Raw genomic sequence first — 12065 nt, 5'->3', positions numbered from 1 at the left:
AGTGACATCATGTGTTGACTACACGGCTAGGACACGCCTCCACGGAAGGAGGATGGGATTGTTTTGAGGCTACGCGTTGAGTCGTGCCACAGTCGGAGGCAGACGTTGCAGCTGCACAGCTCTGCTGTGTGTGCATGTGTCTTTTTCGCACGCATCATGCTTCCGTTTGGATACTAATTCCGGACTTAAAGAGGACAGCTGGGTTGTCATTTATTTTTTGGAGGAGGGTTGGTGTGCATGCTGGGAGCTCTGCTGGGGAATCATCACACTATTTATAATAAAAGGTTGGGGGTGGTGTGTCGGGGAGGGAGAGGGTGGGGGGATAATCTTACGCCACGCTCGAGCGATGTTCCGTGGGATTCTCTGTGTGGTCACAAAGGCTTTTCCCGCTCACTAATGGACCGATGGGGGGACGCAGAGATTTGCCATGCTTGAATCCCATCTCGGCGTCCCAGACCTTCTTGGTGACCGCTACCAGATGCTCAGAGGACCCCCTTTTTATCCTCCCTTCCACCTTTAAAGTATACCATCCCAAACATCCCTGGTCTGTGCTTCTGCTCAAGTGTTTTCACCTTTTCTGATGTCTAAATGAGCTCCGGGACATCCTCGTCGCTGCGCCGTCAGCCCCTGAGCCGTACCAGATTCTGGCATGTTGCATTAACGTGGTTGATCCCCCTTTCACTCACCCAATCCCCACCCTCGACCCAATTTCCCGTCCTCTGACCCTTACCCTATTCACCCTCTTTCCCCAAGCCCATCCTTTATGACCATGTTGCCATGTGTCTGTTGGCTTCAGCCAATCCTAATGGTGCTTATCTGTATGTTCTGGACCCGGGGGGAGAACTGCCCAACATCTTGCCTGTGCCCAGACCCCCATACAGTGGACTGCAGCGGCCGTGGACTGGCTCATCTCCCAAATGAGATCCCATTGGACGTCCGGCGGCTCCTGTTGGCCGACAACGGTATACCCCGCATCCCATCTGACTTCCTAGTTCTCTACAGTGACTTGGTTTACCTGGACTTACGGAACAACACTTTGTCATACATCGAACCGGGGACGCTCAGCACCTCCTCAAGGCTGGTCTTTCTAGACCTAGGCAGCAACAACTTGACTGAAATCCCCACGGGGACGTTCGGGGAGTCCCGGAGCTTGATCAAACTACGACTGGGTAACAACCCCTATCTGAGTATGGTGAGCGAAGACGCCTTCCTGGGCCTCACCTCACTCAGGGAATTGGAACTGGAGCGTAATGCGCTATCAAGCCTCAAGGTGGGAGCTCTAAGTCAGTTGCCCTCCCTGCGGGTGGTGAGGCTTGAGGGTAACCCTTGGGTGTGCAACTGCAACTTTGCCAGCCTTTTTGCATGGCTAATAGAGAACACTCATAAACTTCCAAACGGTAAGCAATTGTGGCAAACGTTTCCACACATACACACAGTGTTGTGACATATCACGTCTATTTATGTTTTTCTCTTTTGTAGAGGGAACCCCCTCCTCCTGAATCTTGTTCTAATTTTGTCTCTTTCTTCCTCCACCCCCTTAGCCTTCAATGCGAGTGTGTAATATGAAACATATGAGATCCACATATAAACAAGACTTAATATCAGAAAGGTGACATGACAACGGGGAAATAAAAAGTCTATGTTGTTATTTTTTTCGTTACTTGTCATGTAAACCTGACTGTTACCCAACGTGGTTGATCAAGGTATTTTTTGTATACTATAATTTCAGGGCAATTACTTCGACAATTTTTAGGTTAGCTTCTCCTGCAACATATTTTCTAGAGTAATTGGTACGTGGACGCATTAATAATTTCACAGGCAAGCCTATCTGCCCCTGATATGTATAGCTAGTGCGTTTTAAAATCAGATAGTTTTAGAGTCTTACACAAAAATAGTTGTTTATTTTTTTCCCCCAGTAAATGTTTAAATACATTTTATATGAACCAATTTTTATTTTGGTTGTACAGATTGGTGGCCCCTTAACTTAAAAAAACGAATCATAAACCATTATTTTTGTAATTAGCAGGTTGAGTGTATTAGAAGTAAAACCCATTTTGGGAATATGTTGTGCTTTGTACCATTTTGTATGAATTTGTTTAGATTGTCAAAATAGACAGCAGATAAGCCAAAAGTGTGATGTGTAAGACTATTACAGGGTGAATATAAGCATTTTCAAACAAACAAATTAATTCATTATCCAACCTTTTACTCTCACAGGGGTCTGCTGAAGCCCATAAACAAAATAATTTAGCCACACTTCCTTCCAAACAAAAATTAAATACAGTCGTTTATTGACACCTTCTGATACAGAAGAATACTACAGCTACTTTGCTGAAAACTCTAAGACCACATAGGTATTTCTACAATAATTATTAATTTGTTGTCACCAGTTATATAAAGTTGGACAATTTCTTGTGTCATACCAGACAAACTCAAACAATAGATAAGGTTCCCCCCTCATACTGGTTGATGAACACTGCTCTACAATTATTTTGCACCATCATCCTTTCTTGATTACCTACATCTATACAAAGGTACGTTTTAATGGGGACAGCTTGCAAAAAATGGTATCAACACAGTAATACGATGGAGAAAAACTGTGTGTGTCGGTGTGTTGTGGTTAGCACCTTTGTACTCAAACTTACTCCCAAATCCAACCTTACTCCCAAACTTTAACAACATGCTTTAATTGAAGATTCGAAATTTTCCACTGCTTTAAAGGCGTGCAATAATGGCCGTTTGTGTCCTGTGATTGGTTGATGACCAGTCCAGGAACTCTCTTGATTTCCTCATTGAAAGTCATTTGACAAAGCAACCACCTCATCTGTGACCCAAACGTCGTATAGAAATAAAAATTATTGACATGACCTATGGCAAAAACCATTGGTTGCCCTGCTTTAAGTCTCCTGGAATTGGCTTCATTTCACTAGTAAACTTAACGAAACTGGATGACTGTCAACCAGTCCAGTGCAAGAAGTGTAGTTTATCTCACCAGTGACCAGTCCACATGCTACATTGTCCTCTTGATCCTTTTATTATGCAGTAATTCGGTCTATTATTTTAGACCTTTATGTAATAGTGAGCATAAGGTAGACATTTCAGGCTTATGACTTTGAGTTAGATAACAGGGCACAAGATTTTGCTGTGTGTGTGAGCGTTTTCTGAGAAACAACACAAGGCTCACACTAACACGTCAGACATATTGTACTGTGGCTGTGAGCTGCTTACATGAGTGGATGGGCCTCTAAGAGCCATAGTGGGGTTTGTACTATTTGTTCCAGTTGTCAACCTAAAAATGAAAAATAATAAACAATGCTCTTTAATATCCGCTTTCATTCAGCTCAAAAGCAGATATCATATCCCATTAGACACTGCACAAACAGTGCCTACTGAGGCTGCGCCACACAATTACTATTGATGTCTTGTGGTTTGAGTTGGAGCCTGAGAAAGCTTCCACGTGCAAGATGACGAGGACAAATAAAACCTCGGTCCTGCTTCATATTGGCTCACGCTACTTAGTTTTCGTGAAAAATTAGGCATGAGCTCAGAATTTAGGATGAGAATGTGATGCGAATGCATATTCGTGTGGAGGCTGATGCAGATCGAGTAGGCGTACTTCTTCTGTCACTGTTCCAAGGTTGTTCGGGTGTGAGTGTTGACCTCCCTCCAAAAACAGCCTCCTAAAGCCCAAATAGGTTGTTGCAACAGAAAGGGATGCTCATAATCCTGACAATTGTGTCGGACCAGCAAAGATCGTGCTCCAGTAACAAGCCGTTCTCAATGATCATCTTGTGGCTGTGAGAGGTAATGTTCGTTTTCTTCCTCTGAGATCTGCTGGCCAAACTGAGGACAATCAATCACAAATCCTCATGTGTTTGGTCAAGGCACCCTTGACTTTAGGGGAGAATTTCAATTTAAGCAAGATTGTCACTAAGTTGCATTGTTACTTAATATTGAGTACTGTGATGATCCAAAAAGCAAGGTTGACTTCATAGTCCATAGTTCTTCAATAAACCCAATGTGGTTTAAGCCATCTTCATTTTCACATATTGATAACGCTATATGAAGATTTACTAATGATTCATTATTTGCGGCCTGGTCAAAAGTTCAAACCCACAACCAACCCTACCAGATGAGCCAGCATACCCAAGGGTAACTTGAGTCCTTTTTCAAATCAAGCTCTGCCATAGAGTCAATGCAAGACAACGGTGTTTTGATAAAGCAAACAACCAATTGTCAAAGATAACAGCAATGCATCCTATTGGGAATTCATTGTTTGTTCCAGGGAATGTAGCGTATTTTCTCTCACTTTTGCCACTTATATTAATGAAAAAGAAGTAGAATTAGTGTCGTGTTAGGTATTTACCACCCTCCAGAGACGCTGACCTTCAAATTTCCAGTAGGGCATATTAGTCTGCTCAATGGGAAAGGACGCAGCTTACAATGAGGCTTTGTGTTCGGACAACAGCAGTGTTAAAAAGATCAAGATTCATTTGTATCGACTTAAACATTGCGTGTGTCACTGCTATAATCCCTCACTTTTAATGGGGAATGGGAGGACAAGTTCTCCAATGAATGGCTGAAAACCCCAAGTGAGTTCCCCCAACGATGCTGAACTTATATTTACAGTTTAAATCTGAAGTGGGCAATTCTGCGTGTTTGAGTCCCACTTTCTTCAGCACAGGCGATTTAAAAAGATTGTTATCAAGAACCTGCAAAGCTTGACTTGACATTTGAATGACCTCTGTTGGAGAAGATAAACCTCTAAATACGGCCAGAAAATATGGAAAAATGACTTTCCTTTTATCTGTGTTTTTTGACAAATTTTCTGCGACAATATATTCTCTGAGCAGCATGTCAGCTGAGTGGGTAGCTCGTTTGCCACACATTTCTTAGGTCATGGGTTCAAATCCAGCTACCAGCCTTCCTTTGGGGAGTTTGCATGTTCTCCCCGGTGCTTGCGTGGGTTTTCTCCAGGCACTCAGGTTTCCTCCCATATTCCAAAAATATTGCATGTCAGGTTAATTGGCCGGTCCAAATTCTCCCTAGGTGTGAATGAGCGAGTGCATTGTCTGTCTCTCTGTGCTCTGCAACTGGCTGGCAACCAGTTCAGGGTGTTCCCTGCTCACTTCCTGAAGATAGCTGGGATGGGCTCCAGCACCTCGGCAACCCTACTGAGGACAAGCGATGCAGATAATGGATGGAAGGATATATACTGTGATGCATTTTAGATTACAGTTCATAAATATGAACCTTTCTTAAAGTTTGTAATCAGAACCACAGTTCAGTGAAAAAAACACCATTCTCGTTCAATAGCATACCTGAGACTTTAACGCATGAGACAAAGTTACAGTCAAAATTACATACAGCATAACAACGAGGTAGATGTAGAGAAACTCTTTCACCAAATTCATTTACTACAGAACACATTGCTCATTTTTGGCACATTCTACCAAACTGGAGCTATTTTTTGCAACGTAACAAATTGCTAAATCAGCAACAATTCCTTCCTTTTGGCTGACTTTTGAGCAGATGTATGCAGATCTGACAAAGTATGCTAATCAGATAGAATCCCAGAAGCAGTATAACAGCACATTTAAGAAAGCAAAAAGCAAAAGAAGTGCTAGTCGCCTCTGTACTCAGCTGTCAACATCCAAATGTGTAGAGTCATTTTTACCTATTTAACCTTCTGCTCCTATCTAGGCTCAGAGGTGGGTAGTAACGGGGTACATTTTCTCCATTACATTTACTTGAGTAAGTTATAGGAAATTTTGTACTTCTAGGAGTATTTTAAAATCCCTATACTTTTACTTTTACTTGAGTAAATTTGTGATGGAAAAAAGGTACTTTCACTCCGCTACATTAGGTAACAGTTAAGTCGTTACTTCGTTACTTAATAAATTCCCTCCACGTAAGTAAGCGTCTTTCTGTCTCTGCTAAGGCGCATTTATTTTGATGCAGAACTCCGCCAGGCTCTACCATGTTTAACCAAGCAAACGTAACAGCATAGTCACATGACCATATTTAACTTCAGCAGAGGGGAAATTAGTTTAAGGACGAAACAGATCGATGTTGTTTAGCAATACCAACTATGAAAACACCGAAGAAGAGGACCCCCCCTGCCCTCACATCAAAAGCAGGTTCCTCTTAAAAAGGGTGCCAAAATACCAGCTAAAATATGAAATATCTTTAAGTAATTATTGCTCTTCTTCTGTTAATCCAATCATTGCAATTTAAACACGAAAATATCACTGTTTGTTTGTTATATTATGTATTTTACAGAAATAGTTGCCCCAAACAACCAGTGATTTAAAAAGAGAAATCTTCTATTTACAATAAATAAAAAATAAACAAATAGCACTACAGCATGATAGCAGATGGGATGCTCATTAGCTAATGAGGTTGACATGATGCGATTCTGCAACATACACTACATCGGTTCTTGCAAAGGATCTCAATGTGGGTGTTGGGAGCACATGTTTCATTCGTCACAGAGTGAGAAACTCGATTATATTCCGTAAGTTTTAGTGTTGCCATATTGTATACAGCAATCTTCACATATCACAGATGACAGGAACGTTAAAAAACAAAATTAAGATTGCATCCTCCTGATAGGTTGTGTTAAAACTTACCATGAGAAGAAGGCGGAAATGCTAATCAAACAGTGTTTACAGCGCATGCAGTTTGAAACTCAAAACGTTAAGAGTTCTCGGCTCAGTTTTTCTACCTGATTGTGTCTCATGATAACAATGTGGCAATTTATTGTAGTGTTGCTACACAAAATAATATTTTTTTTTGCCTTAAGACTGACCTCTTGTGAAATCTTATGCAGTATATGCTTTATTAACTGTCTAAGGCAAAATTTACACACTGTTTGATAACAAAAGCTGAAAAGCTGTCAGTAACCATGATCCCATGGTTTTCATCCCATCCTGAGGAAGAGGGGCGGATGATCTTAATTGGCTAATGCATGATCTAAAGGTCAAAACCTGTCCTAAGGGAATACGTGGAAATGCCTCTGATTAAGGCATAGACACGCGTGTTGCTCCTGAAATAACGCTATAAAAGTTGAAATGCAAAGCACAAGAAACTAAGAGCTGATTTGAAAGGATGCTAGCTTATTCGTACAAGCGCACACTGCTATTTTTGCAGTCATCCTGAGAGCTCCAAAGGTTCCCCCGGCGGCCTGCATAATGTAGCAGTCAGAGAGCCCCGCACTGCAAAACCCAATTCCCATTTCATTTTTCACTTTTTGATTTCCCCAGTGAAGCTGAGTTCACATATTGGCATACTTGACTGCATAAGTTTGATTACTGGTGGTCAATGAGATGGTGGATTGTATGTAACCAAAATGGAGGATGCTTTTCAGTATGTTCTGGGGATAAAGGAATTACAGAACATCAGACTAACATTGTACCTATGTAGATTATCACTAGGGAGGTCTCAGGTTTATATTTTCCATGTCTAGACATGCCTTGTTAATTGGTCAACTTTAAATGTTCGTGTTAAGCTAACACCTTCTGTTCGTTTGTGATGCTGCTCAGCTGTATGACCAAACCAATTTGCGTTTGAATTTTCAAAATAATTATTTTCATTCATTCGATTTCCTCACTAGGGCCACGGGTGGGCTGGACACATCCCAGCTGACTTTAGGCAGTGGGCAGTAGACACTGTGTACTTGTTGACAGCCAATCGCAGGGGACACTGTTACGGAAATAAACTCATCCCTAGGCACAACTTGGAAACACAAATAAAGGAACCAATCATAAAATAAGGTTTTAAATAAGCATATAACACTCCACACACAGACGGCCAGTAGCTGGACTTGTACCACCAAACTGGGAGCCGGACGTACTAACCTGAAACCGTGCTGCCTGTTTACAAACCATCTTCTTTTAAATACTTACTACAGAGGACATAGACACATTTGGGTTCTTCACTATGAAATCTCTGCAGTCTCACCTTGTCCTACTGCAGTCATGTCTTGCCGTTAAGAAAGCAAATGCGGCTTCTGGCATGGAAATGCTAACCAAATTAAGACGTGGCATCCAGAGGTTAACTACCCCAGCTCTATTCAATAATAATAATAATACATTGTATTTCGGAGCGCCTTTCAGGACACCCAAGGTTGCTGTACATATGAGTAGGACACAACAACAAACGAAGAGTAAAACAAGCATGTAATAAATAGCCAATAAAACACATTATAGTTGAAAGGGGCGGTACGTGAGGAGGCATATGGTCAAGAATAGGCAATGTGGCCCATTGCAAACACATTATGGTCCAGCCTGTGTCCCTCTCGACAAATTAATTGAAATGGACTAATAAATAGAGGTTCTAGTTAAGGATCGACCCCTATGGGTTTTCCAGGGCTGATATCGATTATTAGTAGAAAGAGGAGGCCGATACCTAATAATTGGAGCCGATTTGTATTTCTTTTAAAAGCTTGAAAATTGGTGTAAGAATTTAATAATGCAAGAAAAAGAGTATTTGCTACAAATTTAAATAAAACTTAAATAACTCTATAAAACCTTCTAGAGCAAATACTGTAAATTAGAATTTCAACACAACTAACATGAGTAATCTTTCACTTAAACAAAAATCTAACCAAGCATGAAATAGAATTAGTCTTGGCAGCAACTCGTATTAAGGTACATAAAAACTGAAATGGCTCCCTGATTTTTTAACTTAAAACAAAATGGTCGTGTGTACATCCAGTTCAAATATAGGTTTTCGGGAGTGTTTTCTGTGTCTAATCAGGGAGTTGAATGTTTAATTAAGGGTTGAGTGTAAACATGATCCAGTGTCATCCAGTCTTGTCCACCGATGGGTTAAGGATGAACAAAAGCTATGTATAATTCAGGGTGACACAGTTCTCTGGGTCCAATGGCCACGGTAATTGGAGCTGGAACTGCCTGCAGGCACGGCAGGCCAGCTCTGCAAACAGTTTCGGCCCAAAGTAACAGCTCATTCGGGGGGTTCAGAGGCTCCATTTCCATTTTTTAGCCTATCAAGTTGTAAAAAAAGAGAAGAAAAAGGTACAGTCTAAAATAAATAAATAAATAAATCTGCAAGCCGCCCACAGCATCATTGGCTATCTTCACACCTCGTGTAGAATGTGACAATACATCTTTTTCTTTTTTTCTTTTTTTTAACAAAGGATTGCAGCTTTTTGTGTGCTGGCCTGATTACAAAATGCTACTGTTGTCGAAAGGCCACAAGGAGAGCTGATGAAACCTGATGTGATTGGGTCCCCATGCAGAAGGAATCCCCTCCTGAGTGAAGGACCCCCGAACCGCGCTGTCGCATGAACGCTCGTCATTCTGTAGTTAACATGCTTCCCTGCTCGGCCCTTTCCTTCCCCCCATCCTCGGCATGACTTATGAATTTTTTATGGCTTCCTTTATGACTTTACTGCTCCGTGATCGGACCATGAATGATTCTTCATTACATCCGCTTGATATTTAATGGGCATGAGGCATTTCAGAGGGCGATTTGGTCATTACACATCATCACCTTCTGTATCCGTTTTGTAGGCATGGCTTTGTATAAAACCACTCTGGTCGCTTGTCAGCTGCCGATGCCAGAACCATCAGGGTGTCGTTATTGTTATGGTCGAGGGAAATACTGCCACTTATTGCAGTCAGTCACAACGAGTTGGATCAATCATGCCTGGACATGGCAGATGAACTGCCCTCGAAGCTGACTTGAATCCTCATGTGGATTCACAATCAAAATTTGAAGGATCTGTGTGTTATCATATTATTCATTTCAAAACATGTATGTTTTTAAAATCGAGCCTCACCTTGGTCCCTTTATCCCCTTTTTATCAACACCAGAACCAGAACATTACAGTGATTGGGCAAAGGGCTAATCAATGTAAGGACTTTGACTGAATCGAAAATACTTTTGTGACAGTGTGTTTTTTTCAATGTGTTATATATCAAACAGAGCTGTAATTTTACACCAGTCCAAATATACAACATCGATATACATTGAAAACATATAACTGACCCTGTTATCTTCCACAATTCTTGTTCATCCACTAAAAAATGAATGTGAGAAACAAGTGGAAAGGCTTGTAGCCATCCACGACTTCAACTTTTCACCACAAGAATTAACCAGAATCAACCATTATTCATCAACAATGAACTACAATCAAAAAACAAGTAATATGGACAGCTACCATACCAGAAGGCACACGCACACATACACGCACACTCCTTAAAAATATTTGCCATCAGTAAATGGTTTTCTGTGCTCCGCTATGCAGTGAGCAATGTGATAACTTGCTTCAGTGGTGGTGTTTTTAGCGGTGACAAAGGTTTTAAGGGCCTGTGATTATTGGCCATACCTGGACGCTGCGCGTTTTAATGTCTCCGCCATGTCAGACTCCTCCTTGAATTCATGTTCAAGTTTCGTCTCGTAACGACGTTTAACACTAGCTGTGCGAGGTACAACGCTCTCGAGGCATAATGCACAAACAGCAGGGTCTTTTTTTGCACAAAGCCCCATTCGTCTGTCCACGCTGGCCGGAAAGCACGAGATGTTTTCGCTAGAGGAGCCATCATGATTCGTTCATTTATCGCGCACATGTTTCGTTGGCTGGGTTAAAACAAGGTGTTCTCCTTTGCGAGGCGCCGCGCAAACACACACTCACACACGAAGCAGAGTAAGAGGGGCGCGCAACTGAAAATCTCTAAATTTCAGGTAAAAATTGTCAAGAACCACAACAGGATCAGGACCCAATCGCGTGACGTTCTCACACAAGCCTTTATTTTACGGGAAATGGGGAGTCATGCATGTTAGGCAGCCAGTCTGGCGTGGAAAGACAGGAAGCCAGAGACCGACGAGGTCGATTCCAATAGCCCAAGTTGATATTGGACATTTGGGGTCAATACCGGACAGGACGGGACAGACAAGAATAAATAACGAATCAGGATATCGAAAATAAACAGGATAAACTAGACGGGAATTGGAGAAAATAACAAACAGGACAAAAACGGGCGGAAACAAAACTGGAACCCGAAATTAAACAAGACAAAAATAAAAGGGAACAATACCGGACTGGAAATATCAACAGGAAATTAGGACCGAATGTCTTGTGGGGCAGAAGTTCGTTTGATGTGCTGACCAAGGACGCAAGAGAGCGCTGATCTTAATATAGACAGAAAGCCAATCTCCCAACGAGCCGCAGCTGGCGCCACACGGGCGGGGCCAACTGGGCGCCATGGCAGCCATTACAAAAATGGGAGTTTAAAAAAAAAAAATCATTATTATTTTACCGTGCGCTCGCGTGCCACTGGTTAGCCCCTCGCGTGCCACTGCTGGCACGCATGTCATAGGTTGCCGACCCCTGCCGTAGAGCGTAGCTTTTCCTTTGTGTTAACTAAAACTGTTTTAAATTGTGTTAAAATTAAATATAACAGAGCAAGGAAAAGAGGGATTTCCCATACTTTTCTATGACCTTAATAACGGTCTTCTAATTTTATTCACTCTCCTTGGGAGGTCGCTGGTTCGCGCCTCGGCCGAGTCATACCTAAGACTTATAACATTGGTAAAATGGCGGCGCCCTCTGTTGGCTGCGGCTGCATCGGCTCGCTACAACGGGTCAGGTGTATCGACATTTTGTTCTGTGTACATTGTTACAAAGAATGACAATACAAAGGAAATTATTATTATTATTATTATTACATGCAAAGATTGTATAGCTATTCAAACACTCACAGAAATCAGTTAATGGTCTTGATACGACGAAAAATACCCCTGTTGAAAGTATTGGGATAGTTCTTTCATTTTCGGATTACTTATGCACGTATGACTGATCTGAATACCGTTGCGAGCTACTGCGCATGCTCAGTTCTACCATCCGGAATATTTTTTATTTTTTTCTTTATTTGTGCAGCTTACTTAATTAACAAAACCGCTGTGTATTGGTTGATTTCCCCGGGAAATTCCCATTTTATTTTCTGACCCCACTGCATCAATGCAACTATTGTATCTATAGATGTATAGCGTAAGTCCATACTTCTAGCAAGACACTTACGAGCACAACTTGTAAACAC

At 41.7% G+C, this 12065-nt stretch overlaps 1 protein-coding gene across 2 annotated transcripts in view; it reads left to right on the top strand.

Annotated features, from left to right (window-relative positions):
• The first annotated feature begins 343 nt into the window (after positions 1-343).
• Positions 344-12065, top strand: part of lrrc38b (leucine rich repeat containing 38b) — a 49906-nt gene continuing 38184 nt past the window's right edge. For both annotated transcript variants that reach the window (XR_015850778.1, XM_088338889.1), the window contains exon 1: positions 344-1397. Coding sequence is in view for 1 of the 2 variants with exons in the window: in XM_088338889.1 (XP_088195015.1) it covers positions 764-1397 (634 nt within the window). In the remaining variant the exon portion in view is untranslated. The remainder of the gene's footprint in view (positions 1398-12065) is intronic.

The sequence above is a fragment of the Urocampus carinirostris genome, chromosome 6 (assembly GCF_059441175.1).
Source record: "Urocampus carinirostris isolate Australia breed hairy pipefish chromosome 6, RoL_Ucar_1.0, whole genome shotgun sequence".
Classification (NCBI taxonomy): Eukaryota; Metazoa; Chordata; class Actinopteri; order Syngnathiformes; family Syngnathidae; genus Urocampus; species Urocampus carinirostris.
The sequence above is the reverse complement of the archived record's forward strand: the minus strand, read 5'-3'. Positions and strand labels throughout refer to the sequence as shown.